General features: G+C 40.4%; 2 protein-coding genes across 8 annotated transcripts; one reads left to right on the top strand and one right to left on the bottom strand.

The window, feature by feature from the left end:
- Positions 1-794: 794 nt before the first annotated feature.
- mtfr1 (mitochondrial fission regulator 1) lies at positions 795-10,534 on the bottom strand. 6 transcript variants are annotated; one of them, XM_017453267.3, is made up of 8 exons: positions 10,381-10,534; positions 9,292-9,422; positions 9,083-9,181; positions 4,397-4,515; positions 3,986-4,212; positions 3,626-3,875; positions 2,964-3,138; positions 795-2,480 (listed from the first exon to the last, which is right to left on the bottom strand). In XM_017453267.3, exons 2-8 carry the CDS (start codon positions 9,349-9,351, stop codon positions 2,433-2,435), a joined length of 978 nt encoding a protein of 325 aa, XP_017308756.1. In that variant the 5' UTR covers positions 9,352-9,422; positions 10,381-10,534; the 3' UTR covers positions 795-2,432. The 6 variants fall into 6 exon arrangements, with proteins under 6 accessions (XP_017308756.1, XP_047006267.1, XP_017308755.1 ...); XM_047150311.2 differs by having other exon boundaries at positions 9,316-9,422; positions 10,381-10,533; XM_017453266.3 differs by having other exon boundaries at positions 9,292-9,419; positions 10,381-10,533.
- Positions 10,535-10,770: 236 nt separating this feature from the next.
- Positions 10,771-18,107, top strand: armc1 (armadillo repeat containing 1). Of its 2 annotated transcripts, none has more exons than XM_017453273.3 (7): positions 10,771-10,922; positions 11,640-11,847; positions 14,215-14,306; positions 14,744-14,933; positions 15,038-15,154; positions 15,245-15,319; positions 16,350-18,107. In XM_017453273.3, exons 2-7 carry the CDS (start codon positions 11,686-11,688, stop codon positions 16,539-16,541), a joined length of 828 nt encoding a protein of 275 aa, XP_017308762.1. In that variant the 5' UTR covers positions 10,771-10,922; positions 11,640-11,685; the 3' UTR covers positions 16,542-18,107. The 2 variants fall into 2 exon arrangements, with proteins under 2 accessions (XP_017308762.1, XP_017308761.1); XM_017453272.3 differs by having other exon boundaries at positions 10,824-11,027.
- The last annotated feature ends 1,496 nt before the right edge of the window (positions 18,108-19,603 follow it).

The following is a 19,603-nucleotide window of genomic DNA, read 5'->3' as shown; positions in this document are numbered from 1 at the left end:
ACAGCTCCCGATGAGCCGTTCCCATCGGATCTTGGTATGCTCTTTCCTGTATAATATTGATACAGCTATGTAAAAGTAAACGTAAAATGTCTCTAGATTGAACAGGAATACATGTTCTCTAAAGCCCAACGTGAAACTTTTCCTGGACCTCACTAATATGTACAGAATATTTTGAGTCAGTTTCTCATCTGATTTATTGAAATTGTTTTTATTTATGCATGCATGGGAGCCCATTTTCTCCAATAGTGACAATTATTCTGTACTAGTGGAAATGATTCTCCATTACTGAAAATGATTCTCTAATTATTCTCCACTAGAGGAAATGATTCAACAGTATAATGATTCGTTAATAGTGCAATGACTGTCGAACTGTGAAAGTGATTCTCCGGACTTATAATAATTCTCTAATAGTGGAAATGGTAGTGAAATGACTCGCTACCAGAGAAATGATTCTCCAATAGTGTAATGATTTGCTAATTGAGAAATTATCCTCCAATAGTGAAAATGACTCTCTACTAGAGAAATGATTCTCAAATAGTGGAAATGACTCTATTGGAGAATCATTTCTCTGGTAGCGTAATGATTCTCCAATAGAGAAAATAATTTTCCAGTAGTTGTAACGATTGATTGTACAACAGTGTAAATAATTTCAGAGTACTGTAATGACATCTCCAATAGTGCAATGATTCTCCAGTAGTGTAATGATTCTCTAATAGTAAAAATAACAGCAGGTTGTGGTATTATAGTTTTAATAAAACTTGCAGATTAAAAAACAAAATGTCACCATACACAAATGAGAATTTAAACATTTTATTGATGAACTCTTTATTCTAGTTGATTTGATAAGGTATTACAATAACGGGAATGTTCCTCTAGTGTGTTTTAAACAACGGAAATGTTTCATCCTGATTCCCTTTAATACTCGGCTGTTGAGCTCCGAGCGTACTTTTATACTATATACCTTTTACTTCATCAAAGTGCTTCAGTCAGAATGTAATGAACTGTATTAGTGTTCTAAATAGTGGAACATGGATGGACCATATCGCAAAAACAAAGATGAAAAAACTATATTGGGGGGAAAAAAAAAGAAAAAGGGTGTGAAAATGTATATATCTAATTAGCTACATGTTATTGAGTAATAATGCTGGTCCAAAAAAGTGTACTGTGTAAATTTACTGTTGTTCCGCAACACTCCTAACATGGGATTGTTATTAAACTTAAGCAACAGAGAATCATGAACTCCAGGTGAGAGCTTATTTAAATTTTTTAAACGAGGACAATTAAAAAAATAATAAAGATTTGCTCTAGCGTATAAATTATGACAATTTAGTTAAGCAAGTGAATTAAGTTATAAATGCTCTAATCTTGTTTACCTTAAATAAGCCGCTCTGAGCATGTTTGAGTTTCTGGATTTGTCGTCTTGGCAACAAGACATAAAGAATAAAATTAAATCCCTAATTTCTCCATCTGGGGATTAATAAAGTATTATCTTAAACAACACTGGAATGTATGCGTGTAGGTGTAGCTACTGAAAAGCTAACACAAACCTCCTAGCAAGCCGAGCTGCGTACGACATCAACAATGAGGGGAAAAAAAAAATGTTATTAAAAGAATGATCTGTAGTGTGTATTTATAACCAGCAGCAACTAACATAATTCAAACGACATCCTATTAACAAGACTAAATTATTAATATCTAAAATCAATCATAAATACCCCACCTACACACACTTTATAAATTAACACTAACAGGAATTTAGGAGAATTTATAGAAAGTGCTTATGTCACGTATATAATCGTGTTTGTCACGTAACACTGAACTGAGAGGAACCACGTTTAATAGTAATGCTGGTGTGTGTGTTTTTATAGAGCAGGAACATTTATCAGCATGCTTTTTTGATAGACCTTAATTAAATTTTAAGAAAGGAAGAATAATAAAACAAGAACATGTTAAACATGTTTGTTTGTTTTTTTAAATAAAAAATTCCAATGCTCTTGATTCATCGCTCACGTCACGTCAGAGTTCGGAAAATAAGATATCGTTTTAAACGTCTCGACAAACATGAACAAACCGAGCTTTTGAGTGCTTACTGTGTAATGAAACATGGAAATGTAGTTTGGCTAATTCCTCGCTAGCGTGTGTCCTTTTCGATGTTGTGCAAATTGCCACAGAAATGATTTCTCGAGACCGGGGGGAACCGGGGGGGGGTTAGGGTTTTTTTAGTTGAAAAGATTCAACTAGTTGAATCTCAACTAGTTGTGTTTGCGTTACTGTAATTCCGACATGACGTGACGTGAGCTTTACATAAACGAGGCATAAAAATGGGCTGCGACGCTGCGGGTGCAGGAAACCAGACTGAGCGCTTAGCATCCCTGCAGCTACATGTCTGTTCCTGTGTACGCGAGCTCGACGTTCAGCTCGCAGATCCGCCGTCACACGAGTTTTCTTATTCCTGTTGATTTCAACATGTGCTGTCCGAACTGCAGAGCCACAAGAACACAAAATAGGACTTTATATATATATATATATATATATATATATATATATATATATATATATATATATATATATATATATATATATATATACACACACACTCACACACACATTAATATCAGTGGAAGAAATTGACCAGTTTACACCACAGTGCTATTGAATTCTCGATTGTGATTGGTCAGAAAGTGTTGATTAATTTTCTATAACTGGTTTATATTAAATGCGCTCGATGTCCCGAAGTGCTTTATTCCTCTTATACCACAGCAATTTGCCAATGATTACATTTATTTTATTAAAAATTATTACTGAACTGAGCGGTTTCTGGTCACTTGGTTGAAACAGCTCTACGTTTGTGTTCGGTCGTATTATTAAGTCGCACTGAAATAAACGTAAACGTGTGAGATGAGATGATTCAGGTAAGTAAACAGCCGGAAAACGGGAGGATCTAATAGGAAGGTGGATCTTACCGCAGGCGTCTCCGAGTGTGGTTTCGATTCTCGAGCAGGGAGACTGAAGCTGCTCTCGTTCTCGCTGTCGTTGCGGTAGCGATGGGCGAACTTGCGCTTCAGAGCTTCGGCGATCAGAGCAGCGGGGTCTGTGATTTCGCCGGCTTTAGTCTTGCTGTGATCTTCCTCAAGACGACTGCAAGTGGGAAAGCGCAAGTGTGTACACTTGATTAGACAGGAAGCTGCAACTAAACCTGTTGCACCTTCTAAGCACAATCAGCTGAATTTACTTTTAAACAGTAGATATCTGGATTTGCTCCAAAATTTGCTCTGGTTCATGAAATATGGGCCAAAGCTTAAAACACGGTGTTACAGCGCCAACATAAGGCTGACCATGCCCATCTTGCTCGCTTGAGTAGCAGGAGAGAGTACTATCTATTGACCAAGTTACACATCTCCATGGCTTACAGCTGGTCATCCGTTCTGCTTGGACCCCTAACAATTCTAATAATAAAACTATGTGCATTTCATTTCTGTATGAAGTTCCACTTTATGGCCAGTCATGTTAGTTAGCTTTAGGGTAAACTGCAACATGTTATCTCCCAGTACCTTATTTATAGCAGGATTAGCAGGCTACTTTTTTAATTTAAAAACAAAAAACGCTACACGATAGCCATACGCACTTTTTAACGGAGCGCAACTTCACTTTGCCCATGTCTTTCAACACGTCTAACATGTTCGGCACCTCGGGCTGTTTAGGCCCCGACTCCAACACCGTGTGCTGATTGGACTTTTTACTGCGCCGCTCTCTGATGAGGTCAATAGCAGAAACGCTCCTCTGCATGCCTGGGCCTGGAGGAGGTGGCGGTGGAGGAGGAGGAGGCGCAAGAGGAGGTGCTGAGGGTGGAGGAGGAGGACCACCTGGAGCAGGAGCTGATGACATTTATATAAAAAAAGCGTGCATTATTAATGTAAGTAATATAAGCTCGGAGATATTTCAGACACAGGAAGTATTTCAAGCACGTCCGATGTGATGTGTTTACCCGCAGACTGTGCGTTCCGCTCCTGGGCCTGTACAATCTGAGCTATCTGTGCTCGCAGTTTAGCCAGCTCGTTCTCCAGAGCGCTGATCTTTTGAATGGCCTGCTCACTGACGATTGTCTGGCTCTGCGGAGCGAACACGGCCTGGTGCATGCTGGGTAAAGAGCGCTGGCGTCTGAGAGGTGGGCACTGCTGAGTGCGAAACGCCAGCCCCGAGTCTGCCTCCAACCTGGAGAGACATCAAATACTTTTAATAAAAACTATCGCTGCTGTTTTTTTTTTTAAACAAACATGTTTGACCCTAAAATGGCCTCGGACTGGCGCTTAATGTGTTATTTTGGTGCATTATGAATGATTAATCATGAGTCACCTGCTTCATCATGTTTATTTCATGACGTTAACCCCACACTTACTGCCGTCTCCCAGAGACATCGTTCTCCTCTTGCTCGATCCACCCTACGTCAGCTAGCGATGCTACGACCCCACTGTGTCCTCCTGAACTGCCCACGCCTCCTGCGGTGAACGTCTCGAGCTACGCATCCGAACAGAACAGTCGTTTAGTGTATATGACAAAGAAGGACCACGTGAACATGCACTAGATGGAAACTATAAAAAGCAAAGCATGCCTTTAATTTAACCTCAAGTTAGCAAAGCATGAGGTCAAGCAGAGGAAAAAAATTGAAATGTATATAAATATACACTCGAAACCTGTAATACGCATGATCTATCAGCATTTTTATGAAGATTTTATGCCTTATTATTGGAATGTTCCTGCTGTGCGATGTTAGTGAATGAGTCGAGAAGTCTCTAAATGAAAGCAGTTACGTGTTAGAGGTGGACAAATGATAAAGTGAATGTGTAGTGCGCTGTCCAGTCCCACATTTTGGCCTGAACACATAACTGACCAGGCTAAAATTTTGGAGCTGCTAGAGGTCGACTGATTGATCGATTGTGCCGATTAATTGGCACCGATTGTTGGAACCATTGATTATCGGCAAACCTCCACACCGATAGTTTTTCCAGGTTGCCAGAGCGGCTGAGAAATAAAAACTATCACTGACAAATTTTGTTGTGTTTTTTGATTCATTTGACACGTTTAATATTTATTAATAGTTCATATATTATTTCACTTTTTTTAAAGTACGGTACATTGTACAGTCAGTACTGTTTATTTTTACAAATAAAACTTCAGTGATATTTGACTTTGAATGTTACGTTTTCATTCTGTATCAATCTTTAAAACTATCGGTTTATGAATCGGCAGGTACTGACCAACTTAGTCAGTGGTATTGGTAAAATCCACGGTCGAACTCTAGCAGCTAGCATAAATCAACCGACATACGTTAAGCTAGTTAAGTTTGAACCTAAGGAGGAGTAGGGAAATTTCTGGGTGGAGGATGTTTTTTTTTTTTTTTTTTAAATGACCTATTAGATATGGGCTGTGGGGTTCGTTTTACAAAAGTCAATACGGAGTATAATTCACTTTCTTTCTCTCTGGTTATTAAACCTACTCGTCTATTAAGCAAAAACCCCAAATCCCTGCTAACCCAGACATAACGTCTGTTCGTCTCAGGCATGCGGATTTGTTCACCCCTGCGTTATTGTTTAAACAGCATTCTGAAGAGTATATTCAACATATCTGAGGTGGAGGGGAAAAAAAAAAAAAACAGACTCGTGTCAGGATTTGCTCAGGACAGGAATAATGAACTCCACCCTAAACACTGAGGTTCCAGGTGGAGAGGCGAGTCAGCCGAAACGCGCTTGTATAACAATTTGTCAGGGAAACTCATCTGCTAGGAATGTGTTACAGGATTACATGTTCTCGGATAGTTCTGTCAGATTAGTGAAGGGAAATAGCATCGAGAAGCTGTTTTGTGTCGACATGAAAAGGGTAACGCTTTAAGGCATCACTGAGGTTCCCTTAAATAACAATATTTCCTGCATGAATAAACTTCAGCATTAATAAATCATGAGTAATGTTAACGAGTACGGTATAAACACGCACCAGACTGTGCGGTTATTGCGTTATTCCGCTTATCTCACAGCAAATTTCCAATGATTACAACTTTGTAATACCTTTGAGCATTTAGATCTTTGAACACTGAAACAAAAATGAAATTTCGCATGCTGAAAGTTGAGTGTGACCGCCCCTTTAATATCACAGCTGGAATGACTGTCCGAGTCGTGCTGTTATACAAAAATAACACACACCTCCTGACCAATCGGATTCGATAATTCAACTGCGCTCTAATTTTTATATATATATATATATATATATATATATATATATATATATATATATATAAAAAATATATATATATATACACACACACACACACACACACTGAGAGGATATGCTTTATTATTACAGTTACGTTAGTAAATATTTCTGACGGTGTATTAACGCTGATGTTCGTGGTTTGTTCGAGTTAAAGGAACGCAAAGTGTTTCTTGAGAATGTATGTGAACGCAAAGTCTCGTTAGCCCATTCGCTACTGGTGCTTATGTTCAGAACTCATTCTGTAATTAAGCCGTTAAACATCTTGCAGGCGTCGAGTTACCTGAGGAAATGTTTCAGACAGATAGGCAATAAACTAACCTAAAGCAGACAAGCTGCATTCCTTAAAGGGGACAGCTGGAAAAGGAGGAAGGACAAAGAGAGAGAGAGAAAAAAAAAAAAACAGAGAGTGCCATTATACATTTATTTCTTGTTAAATGTTACATTTCACAAAAAGAGAGTCGGTCAGGATCGTCCTGGAATGCAATGATTCACTTGTTTATGATAAGCACAAACCACTGGAGATTATAGTATATATATTATACATACACATAAATACATACAACCGGTCAAAAGTTTGTGGACGCTCAACTGAAATGTTTCTCGTGGTCGTAAAACCCTTTTGATCTGAAGGTGTATGATTAAACGTGTGAAATTGGTGTCGTAGACAGAAATATAATCGTGCCGACGTATTCGTTCCTTTCATTAGAAAACTAACATTTTATTTACAAAAAGAAATCTTTTTTTTTTTTTTTTTTTTTTTTTAAACGGACAACTCGGAGCGAAATATTCCAAAAAGCAGCCGATAAGCGTGCAGCGTCGGTGGGAACTCCTTTAATACTGTTTAAAAAGCATCTCAGGGAAATTCCTCAACAAATCGGGTGAGAAAACACCACGAATACATTTCTGGAGATTCTAGGCGAAAAGGGTGTCTACTTTGAAGATGCTAAAATACTCAATTATTTTGATTTATTTTGGATTTTTTATCACAACATAATTCCCATCGTTCCGTTTCTGTTACTCCAGAGTTTTGATGACTTTATTATTATTCTAAAATGTGGGGGGAAAAAATTAATATAAAGAATGTGTGTAAACTTATACTTATGTGTGTAAACTGACCGGTGGTAGTATAGTATATTATATATATATACACACACACACACACACACACATACACACACACACACATATATATGAATGAGAGGCATTTCTGTAAACTGTATGTCTAAACCTGCTTCACAGCACTGCTCTGGGTGGAAACGTATGCATTCAGTATTTTTTCAGAAATGATTTTCCATGCCTTGTACACAAACACACACACACACACACACACACACACAGCTTACTCACAGAGGGTTATTTTAGCATGACTCACATCTGCCTACGTCCTGAAGGTTAAAATAAAATTGTCAGCACACAATGTCCCAAAACACAACGTTTACTGACTCAATCACGTATTCTCTCTACACACAATCCTCGCCGACGGATCACCGTTTGATCATCGGCCTTACGTCTAAAGACAAAAGACTTGTTTAAATGTCAAGTTGCTTTTACACTTGGTGTATTTCCCCCAGTCTACCACACATGTTTTATCTAAAATTATATATATATATATATATATATATATATATATATATATATATATATATATATATATATATATATATATAAGCATTCAAATCAATGGCATCCATTCTGTAGAATTTAATTTGTATTTATTGAAAAAGTAAAAAATACATCACCATACCAACGATATTTCAGTAAATCATTTATCACGATATCGATATTATACCGATATATCACCCAGCCCTACTTCTAACTGTATTTATTTAATAATTATGCATTTATTTACACTTTAAAATGCTTTCAACTGTATGAACAATATAAACACCTACCTGGTGTCACTGCTGGGGGTCATGAAATCTCCATGAAATCAAAATTAATGTTTTGTGGCTTTTAGTACGACTATGTCAGCCTTCGCTATAAGGTTCTCTATAAGCTAGTGCGCTCCAAAACAGTGACAAAATTCACATTTAATAAACATATATGTTCAAAACGTACCGTCTCGCTCTACCAACCATACGGATCAACAGTTTTGATGACATCATTTTGCACTTCGCTCTCTAGAACCTGAAGTGTCCTGCCCACAACGTTATTTCAAAAAAAAAATCCACATTGCTGAAGATTTGCTAATTAAAAAGAGGGAGGAGCCACTCGATTTGTCCCACCCTGACTTCCTGTTCCGGTCGGAAATTCAGTTTCTGTCGCGGTCTGTCTTTTGAAATAATAACTAATAGGTTTTATACTTTGCGTGTGTTGCTAGCTAACTTTAGCGACGTATCTAGTGTTCACTCTTGATTTTTTTTTGGGTGTGTGTGTAGAAAACTGTAGTCTCTAGAGCCCCCTTTGCGCTAACGAGTGGATCACGTGTGCAGAACATTATAACTGTACACACGTACACACCACAGATACACAAGGAATAGAAGTGAATAGATTTGAATCTCTGGATGATTTCTTTTCGTCGGCTTCTTATTGTAAATCTGCAGCTTCTCTTAGAAATTATGTAGTTTTCCCCCCAAAGCAGAGATTCTTGAAGTTAGTTTCTGAGGTTTTTTTATCCCGGACGATTTGAGCTTTAACTCTAATCTGATACGGAAGGTAAACGTGTATGACCTGATAAAATCCTCCACACGTGCAGCAATGACAAATCCTATTTATTTACAGTGTAAACACACTTAGAGTAAGGGGAAACTGAAAGTCACAGCACACACACACACACACACACACACACACACACACACACACACACACACACAGGTACCTGAAAGCGGACCCGAGGGCATGGCGCAAGAGGGAGGGTCGAGCCGATCCTTCTGACGATGCTGCGAGACGACCCGTATGGTTTCGCTGATCCATAAGCCTGCAGAGTGAAGAGCCGTGAGCAAGCAAGTCAGCAAACACAGCAAAAATCTACAGGCAGGAAAACAGATCAGATCGGATCGGATAACACAGCCATGACTGATGCGTTACAGACGACTGATGAGATGAACAGACCAGGTCCATTTCTATCCTCGCATCCTTCCTGCTCATCGTCAGACCCAGTCGCTGAAAACTGCTTAGGGATATTCTGCCATGCTGAGTGCCTCACCTTAAATCACCTGCTTGCGCACACACACACACACATAGAGGACACTGTTAGTGGGCATTACTGCGTTATAAACAAGAAATGATACACGGATTATATACATATAAAAAAAGGAAGAGTAGGACAATGATTTAAAAAGGGAGGAAGAAAAAATATGAAGGAAACATGATAAGGGGAGAGGAAGGGAAAACAAGATAAATAATATACAAGGGAAAGATGATGAAAAGGAAGGAAGAAGGAAACTACATGAGAGGATGAAGGAGACGAGAAGCGAGGACCAAAAAAAGGAGGATGAAGGAGACGAGAAGCGAGGACCAAAAAACGAGGATGAAGGAGACGAGAAGCGAGGACCAAAAAAAAGGAGGACGAAGGAGACGGAAGGAGAGGGCGGAGGAAACTGGTGAAGATGAAGGAAAGAAAATTGAAAAGGAAATATGACGTGCAGGCAAAGGAAAGAGAAAGGGAAGGTGAAGGCAAGAAGTAAAAAGATAGCAACTAAATAAGTAAATTATTACAAAATAAAAAATAACTAAGACAAATTTATTAAGTTATTAAAAATGAAAATGAAAAAATTTCCTTGCTAGCCACCTTGGACACTTGACCTCTGACCAAACCGTTAGCAGTTAGCTCCGTCTCAGTTTAACTTCCTACACATTTGCTCAGTGTAATATTTATAAAAAATTAAAAATGGACTATTTTAACTTCTCTCCTCTCCACCAGCTGCCTGAGACCAAAATCCCCTCACTGACACCTTTCTCAATCCAACTCACTCTGACTCGATCCCAAACGCCTCCCTAATAGACTCATAGTGCACTACATCAGCTGTGTGTTCCATACCAACAAAGTGCACCTATGTAGGCAGTATAGATCCGTTTGGAACGCGTCCCTGCCGTAACCTACCATCCCGCCGGGTAGCTAAGCTAACTGTAAACGTTAGTATTAACTGGGTAAATATGGAATTAAGTTTGACTTACAAACTCGTCTAATCTTCGAACTGACTCGGAGTCGATCTGTTACACTCGGTTTAGCTCCATCTACGCCGATTTTGTTTTCTTTCAGTTCGGTAACTCAACAACACCTCTTATTGCTAACGAAGAACTGTTTCCTTAAACTGGACGGAAGCGTCACCCAACAGCCAATAGGCTTCGAGATATAGGGCGGGAACATAAAATATTATTTGACTATTGTACCACAAAGACTGACGAGCAGCTCAATGGGCCAATAAAATTAATTATATACTTTCCTTGCGCCGTGATGTGAATTACCAGAACATATCAAACGCATACACGCTTATTTTAATATAATATAATGTTTTTTTTTAATGTGTCCATAATACATAACAACCACACTTTAAACGGAGGATTTCCCTTCTAATAAGAGCCTTTCCTATTGGCTGGACCACCAGGCTTATTGTCCAATCAGCGTGAGGAAATCTAGGGCGTGCTGCTCTGTGTTTCATGGACAAGGAACTAGAAAATGGTCAAGTGAACGTTCCCCTTAGTAGCTAAGTTATAAGGTAGTTATGCGTGTTTTATCACTGTCATAAACCCACCCACTTATATAGACCTTTAAAAAACGATTATTTGGATTTCTGGAGGACGTCAAGACCGTCTTGTGCGAGGTAACGACCCAGTTAGCTAGCAAGACGTAGCTTAGCTTAGCAAGTTAGCCTAGCTAACCCTGCCTGTGTTTTGTAAGGTTATGCGTGGACAGCAGTCAGTGCCACAGAAGTGGCACAGTGGTCAAGGTTAACTACAGCACAAACATGCTCAAATAGTACTTTTTGGCAGTAATGTTAATGTTACACGTAGCTAAGTTGATGACGTTTTATTTGCGCGACGTTGTTGTTGTTGATTACTATTTGGGAAAAACAGATAGCCAAGTGAACATGACACGCCAATAATCCAGAATCAATAACAACAGCTAGCTAGCTAGCTATACAAACAGCTTGTTAGCTTGTAAGCTAAAGGCAGTTAAGAGTGAAAAAAGATGGCTAAATTGTTGTTCGCATGCCAAGACAGGCGTCCACGTCTGTATAGAATTTTTTACAAGGTCTAATAGCTTGTAACGCCATTACTGCCCGCGCTTCATGGCTGATGTCCCTGATAACCAGTTTTTGTGTCTGATTAGATTTGCAAGCATTTCAAAGAAGTGTTTTGAGGAGGAGTGTAGATTGAGGTGTTTGTGTGTGTGTGTGTGTGTGTGTGTGTGTGTGTGTTTATTTCATCCACAGATCAGGAAGGTCCTCCGGTGTACATGGCACTACATGCGGCTGCACCATGAGCGGCGAGCCGGATGCCTTGGCTGTGGTCAACCAGCTCCGAGATTTAGCCGCTGACCCGTTGAACAGGCGCGCTATCGTCGAAGATCAGGGCTGCCTGCCAGGCCTCATCCTCTTCCTCGATCACCACAACCCGCAAGTCGTCTACTCGGCACTGCTGGTGAGATCCTCGTAGATCAGATAGACGCAGGGTGCCACGTGTGGTGGAGTTAGTGGACCCGACCGCTCGGGTCTCCTAGACGGAGGTGGTCCTCAAGGTGATGCCGTGCACTCCTCATCAGCGGTTGCTTGGCGACTGATATGACCTCTTGAGTAGGTCAGGATTCAGGAGGAGCGTTTCTGTGTCACATGACCGTCTCACGTACTCGCATGTTCTAAATCTGCTGTTGCTCTTACACCACACCACTTGCACGTTTTCCCACCAGATTTTTGTTAATATTTTCCTTATGGTTTGTTTGGGATTTGGTCTTGTATCTGAATTTTTTTCGCTTCATTTCGGACCAGTGTACTTTTTTTTTTTTTCAAAAGATTACGATGCAGAACCACCGCGTTTAACAGAAGAGGAGTGTGTGTGTTTTTTTTTTCCTAAAGGGGAAGAGAAGAGACAAAAATGTCTTTTAAACATTAATAACGTTCACATTTTAATAGCGTATACCAGTTTATAGCGAACGAACGTGGGGCTGAAGTTTTCTGCGATACTGGTCAGTAGATGTCTTCGAATTTTATTAAAATTTCTGCTTTCATCTTACTTAATTTAGTTAAAAACTTAGTTCACTCATGAACAATCAGTTAAGACTTAATGAGAGTAAACTCATTTCAAGCTTATCTAGATGCACCAAAGAAACAGTTATAAGGGGTGCCAATATTTTTGCCTAAAGGTGTGTACAGTCTTTTCTGTTGCATACTGTATATTTTTACATTCATTATTGCGTTTCCATTAGACATATTACCAAAGTTTTTGAGCACAATGTCAAGAACTTGTTTTCTCTTAATTTATTTATTCATTTTCATATGATTCATTTACATGTGATTCATTTACTGATTTGCTTCTCTTTAAATCCAGTTTTAGACTGTGATATTACTAAGGCCTTTCCAGATTATTACTTGCCACACTATATGAGATAACCCCAATAAAATTGCCTGAATTCTATAATGTAATTTGTTCACCGTATTAGGTTTAAATCCTCTAAAAACAGATTCGCAATTGACTAACATTACTCTGTTCCAGTTCACATCCTTCAAAGCATTGGCATGTTTTGTTTACTTTGACAATCCCCCCCGCCCCCCAACCCACACAAAGTCTCCATAAAACAAATGAGACAGCAGTGTTTCCCACAATAACCAAAAGTTGTCCACAATATGAAAACAACACAGAGAGTAAGCTGAATTAACCAAAAAATTATCAAGACAAAAAGTTCCAGTAAGAGAAAAAGCCCCTACTGACTTCAAGCTTACTGGGCTATCTTGGCTGTGTAGTCAGAGAAAACGGAGATTATCAAATCCCACACTTTAATCCGCTGGAGCTCTCTCGCAGGGCATAAAATGTCAACACAGTCACTGTGATAGTGGAATCTGCATACAATAGCTCGTGGTCGTTCACCGGGCTTGGGCTTCGGCTGAAGGGTCCGGTGGGACCGGTCCAAAACCGGCTCCTTCTCCAGATCAAACGCCTCCTTTAACAAGACCGCTACAGCAGCAGTTATACATGTGTCAGGGCCCTCTGGAACTCCCACTATCCTAACGTTATTGTGCCATGACCTCGACTCCAAATCCTCACATTTATTCTCTAATTGAGTCACGGTCGCAGTGAGAGACTCGATAGTAATCTTCATGTGAGCTATGTCATCGGTGCAACCGGAGAAAACATACTCCATTTCCCCAACAGTACCTTTCAGTGTTGACATGGTAGGCTCGGTAGCAACTTTATCACTAGCCAGCTATATTTTCACAACCTACAGGTCAAGCTGGATAATAGACAGCGCATCCCTGAGAATCCCCTGGATCTCCTTTTCAAAAGTATTGGCAATATCCTTCCTCAATAAAGCCAGCAACTCAAACTGGAGTATGGCGAAGTCAAAGTCACCACTCGGCGGTGCAGATTCAGGGGAAGAAGGAGACTCGCTCGCAGCGCGCACACTTGGCCTCAGTCGTGTCTGAATGCTAACACGGATTTTCGTGTTCTTTCCAGACATTTTAACGTACCACAAAGTTAAAAGTGCAAACAAGGAAATGGAGTAGAGTCGAAATCTATTGTATGACCAAAAAGCGCTAATTAATTACAATTTTAATCGAAATCAGCAGGAGCCTCCAACTTCGCGTCCTACTCCATCGAACTCTGAATTCGAATCCGAACTTATTGTTTTCACTCAGGATTAAAACTATTGGCACACCTGGGAGTAATCAGGTGTGTGTGCAGCCGTTAAGTGCTTCTGTTCTTTTCATGCATATGTAAACACAGCAGTACCTTGCAAGGCAGTGATCAGCCTTTAAATGACCTTTGTGTGTGTGTGTGTGTGGGTCCCATCAGGCCGTGCGCTACCTGGCAGAATGTCGAGCCAACAGGGAGAAGCTGAAGGGCGTTCTGGGAATGATGCTGAGTCTGCAGAACGTCATGCAGAAGTGAGTCTCTCAAATCGCCCTCGTGATCATTTTGCCCTGCCACACACACTATGGGCACTAGGGGGCGCCATTTAATCACAGATTAAAACTTGTGCATTGGATCGCAGCGGCGTTCTCAAGGGTTAGGGCTGGTGAAAATCAAATCAAGTGCCGGAAATTTACTTTAAAGTGGTGTTATAAGTGTTTTATGTTCACAGGGGGCTTGTTTTGTTTTTTTATGTTTTGTGCCATTTAAGAATTTTGAGTAGAACTCTGTTGCTTCACTTTCTGTTTGTTATGAAATTATCAGTTTTTAGCTCTTTCATCTCAATCTTCATATTGAAGATTGTTTTTAAATATGAAAGCCCCAGTTACACTGAGCTGTATTTCTAGCCTGTCTAATGTGTGTGTGTTTAATATAATGCCATGTCTGATCGTTCTGATATTTATTTGTTCAGGAGCACATCCCCCGGTGAGACCAAACTGTTGGCTTCGGAAATCTACGAGATCCTGCAGAACGCGAGCAACGCTGAGGCCGAACAGGCCGAAGCGGCCGCCTCTTGTCGCCGTAAGGCTCAGTTCTTCCTGGGTTCCACCAACAAGCGGGCCAAGACCGTGGTGCTGCAGATCGATGGCTTGGACGACCCGGTGAGGACACGTTTCCCAGAGTCTTTATCCAGTATCTGGCATGTCGATTGAAGTCTTGAATTCGTTGCTGTTATTTTTGTCGTCCTGTTCTGTGTGCGTATCAGACCCGGAGGAGCCTGTGTGAGGAGGCTTTGCTGAAAATCCGTGGCGTCATCAGCTTCACCTTCCAAATGGCCGTTAAGAGGTGTGTGGTCAGGATCCGTTCCGACCTGAAGGCCGAGGTGAGGCTTGTAAAATATGAGAGAACCTCTTTGAATGAGATTGTAGTCGTTTTTTTTTTTAATACAAACAGCTCAAGTTTTTATCTGCAGGCTCTGGGAACAGCCATCGCGTCCACCAAAGTGATGAAAGCGCAGCAAGTGGTGAAGGGAGAAGACGGTAATGAGGTGAGCAAACGTGACACACGGAACCATTTACTTACATTAAAATAAGCTCTGAATGGTTCTGGCGTGCTCTCTCTCTCTAACACTCAATACACACACACAATAAAAACACACCACTTTCCCAGATCTGCTCAATTATACCCCAGACACATGTTTTAATGTTGTGAGTCTGTGTACACACACACACACACACACACACACACACACACACACACACACACACAGCATGCGGTTAAACAGGTCGTGTGTGCTGATTAAGAGACATGACCTCTCTCCCAGAATTAGAAGGGTGTTCTTTACTTGCAGCTACACACTCATGACCTATAATAGCCTGTTCCACCGTTCCTCTGCTGTACAGCAGGTGGCGTCACGGCTCACGTTGTATTCCTTTCCCGTTGATTTAAAGGAGACATATTTTAAGCCTTTCTACAAGATGTAATATAAGTCTCAGGTGTCCCCAGAATGTGTCTGTGAAGTCTCGGCTCAAAATACCCCACAGGTCATTTATGGACAGTCATGCTGTAAATGCCCCTTTTTTGTGTGGAAGCAAAAACACGATGTTTTGGTGTGTGTCTCTTTAAATGCAAATGAGCTGCTGATCCCCGCCCCCTTTCTCCACAGCTCATGCTTTTGGATACTCACTCAGAGGGAGGTGCTATGCTAATAGGGCAGTCTGTGGGCGGGTCTTGTTCCAAGGTGACATCACCTTAGTGCGAAAATGAAAACGGCTCATTTTGAGACGCTGTTTATGATTTATTGGGAATATATATTTATATAAAAATACAAGTGAGTGGTTTTTTATCATTGTAGGGTGGATGTGTACACACTCTTCCGATACATGTTTATGTTCAAACACCATTTAAAAATGAATTTTGCATAACCGTTCCCCTTTCATTTATTTATTTATTTATTTAGTCTTTTTCTATCTAGTGCGTCTGGAAACTACGATTAAATGAAATCTTAGCTGCTGTGTTGTCCGTCTCTGTGCAGTCACGGTGAATCGCAGAGTTTTGTTTATCCGTGTCTCGTGTAGATGGTAATCCCGTTGCAGGAGGATTCGGACGTGGAGGTGGAGCAGAACATGGACTTGCCGGAGTACCTCCCCGAGGACGAGAGTCCGGCTCAGGAGCAGCACAAGGCCGTGTCTCGCCTGGGCTCCATACAGGACGGTATGGGCTGGCTGAATACGGCCGCTAACTTCCTGTCCCGCTCGTTCTACTGGTGACCCCGCGCCGTCACCCCTTCCGCACCGAGTGCCGAATCACTACCGCAGGCTGCTGCAAACTAACTCCAGTCCACCTAAAGCTCACGTTAGCACCCACGAGACATCAAGCCATAGAACAGCAAAGACGGCTTTCACGACGATCGTCTCCTCCGTAGCTGTGCTCTCGCTCTCGCTCTCTCTCTCTCTCTCTCTCTCTCTCTCTCTCTCTCACTTACTCGCTTGTTCAGTTTTCCCTTCAGCCAGAAGATGTTTTTTTTTTTTTTTTTTTAAAAAGACAGTTTGGTCCAGTTTCTCCTCATGGGTCCATGTGTGATACCAAACAGCATTGGGTATTTGTGTATTTCTTTTTATTTTATTTTTTTAGGACACTCAGTGCTCTGCCAGGTTGCATAATCATCCTGGCAATGGATATTCGGTTTTGTACGAAGGAACTTTTTCTCCTGCATGAAGTTTGAGTGCTTGGTTTCCAGTCTCTTTCCTGTGTTTTGCCTTCGTGTCTCACTTCTTGTGTGTTTTACCGCCGTACTCGCTCTTTGCTAATTTGAAGAAAACCACTCAAGATTTTCTGCTTTACTCGATGCCTTTTCCATCTTCTTTAGCAAGCGTGTGTGTGTGTGTGTGTGTGTGTGTGTGTGTGTGTGTGTGTGTGTGTGACTTTGCAGTGCGTTTTCTTGTTCTCATCTCAACTTCTGATGATTTAAACCACATCCTTATTCATATATTGGCATATACCACCGTATAGACGGTTAAGGGAACAGGAGAAACACCAGCGATGGCTGCTGTAGAGTCATTGAGCAAAGCTTTATAAACTAACGAGTCATCGATGCATGCAGGAAATAAGGGAAAAAATAACCCCCCCCCCCCCCGACGCTATTGCTACTCGGACTACTAACAGTTTCTCATGCTACGTGCCAACCGCTGTCGTAAGCGCTCTGAAGATTAATACTATAGACCTGATGACTGAATTCGAGTCGGAAGGCTAGGTTCATTTGGGAGCTTTCGTTTTCTTGGGTATACTTTTTCTTTATCATCGACTGACTGTAACACGCGTATTAGCGGTTTCGATTACTCCGGTTATTTAAGCGGTATAGTCGGAAATTTCATCGGGCTTCGTTTGAGCCCGATCTGATCGCCAAAAAAAAAACAAAAAATGCACAATCAGTGCCTGTTACTCCTGCGTGATAATAGAGTAATGTCTCGAGTATATGAACAAAAAGACAAGGGGAAAAATCACCAACAGTGTTATTTTAAATGCAGCATCAGATCCACGGAATAACCGCTGAATATCTCTTGTACTGTTGTGCTTGAGTGATTTCTCTTTTTTTTTCTTCTTTTTTTTAAAAGCATTTAAATGATGTTAGTTTGTCGAGTGAACCGATTAGCTTTTAGACTGACCAGGTAATGTCCGTGACATCAGGAAGGCTGTCCGAGACCGTAGCACATGTGTAGATGTAGAAGCTTCTCCTGTACAGAATACGTCCGCTGTTACGTGTGTAAAGAATTTCAGACCATGGAGTTATTGCCTGTTCACAGTAATGACATTATTAAATATATTAAACACTACAACGTGTCCATCGTGTTTTCATTTCTTTTTCTTCAGAGCTTAATTTCTGATTAACAGTGATGATGGGTGTTCAGTCCTCCTGCAATTTCATTACGCTTCGAAAGCGAAAGCTACACATCGGTGTAATCTGAGATGCGGGTTTGTCCTTTTGATTCCCTTTCAAATCCGATCTCTAAAATGACTTTGCATCTGAGAAACGAATAAAATAAGAAATTACTTCGACAGCAGATTGTTTGATGTGATTTGATGTGTTTATATCTGACTGTCTTTGTAATGAAGTAGTTTTTTTTTCTAGTTTAGAGAAACACAAAAGTCTTCAAAAGGGAAAAGAAAGTCTGAGGTTCTTCTCGGGTAAATTTTTACGTCTTGTTTTTTCCCTTACACCTGGTACTAGGTGTTTGGAAACAGTTGAGGCCATAAGTGTACATGCGCCTTGCAGAATCTGCATCATGTTAATAATTTATATATGACAGGGATCATTAAAATCGCATGTTTTTTTTATTTTTATTTATTTATTTTTTTTATTTAGTACTTGATGTTGAATGTTGTTTTTTATTTAGTTATTCTGAAAAATCTTCCACGGTCCTGCACATTTTTTGCTTTTCCAACATCATCTTCATATTCGAGCCCTTTCCAACAGTCCCTATATGATGTCAAGATCCATCTTTTCACACTGAGGACAACCGAGGGACTCGTATACGATTATTACAAAAGGTGCAAACATTCACTGACGCTCAAGAAGGCAACACGATACGTTAAGAGCCGAGGGGGGTGTAAACTTTTGAACAGGATGATAAGTCAGGTAACGTAAAGCAGATGCACTAATTCTGAAGCGTTGGATGTTTTTGCCAAAGAATTTTCAAAGCCGGTTGCTGCATATACTATTGCCATAACGTTATCTGACACAGAACAAAGGATTTCATTTGGTCAAAAGTGGGCGTGGTATGACCTTATTTGGAGACGGGTGAAGAAAATGGAATGCTACAAAACGGCCCAGGTTACCTGACATTACCCAATCTTACTTGTTTAATGTAACATCTTTGGAATTTGCAGAGAATTTGTGGATAGATTTACAGTGTATTCATCAGTTACTTACATTAGAGCTTTAACATACACAATTTATACCTTCTTACGACCTTCTAGAAGTTTGCATGTAAAGCATTTCCAGAAAAGTGCTATATATTACTATAAAATGTCTCTGAAAAATCGCCATAGTGCACATACTTTTGTTATAAATCTGCATGCTCGTGTTTGAGGACGAACTGCTTTCTCATCATGCTAACGCTAGCTAGCTTTCATGAAAAGCTACACTTCACTATAGCTGCTGCTGATGCAGTGATGCTAGCTAATCTTGTGGCTAGTAACAGCAGTTTAGAAACATTTTATCAGTTGAAGGGGTATTTTAGCAAACAGTAGCATAAGCTAAAAGCTTAAAGAAACTTTAGTAAAACTGGCTTTGGACATTTTTGGAGGTAGAGATCTAGAAGTCATAAACGTA

Source organism: Ictalurus punctatus, chromosome 23, assembly GCF_001660625.3.
Source record: "Ictalurus punctatus breed USDA103 chromosome 23, Coco_2.0, whole genome shotgun sequence".
Lineage (NCBI taxonomy): Eukaryota > Metazoa > Chordata > Actinopteri > Siluriformes > Ictaluridae > Ictalurus > Ictalurus punctatus.
This window is presented reverse-complemented; position numbering and strand designations above follow the sequence as displayed.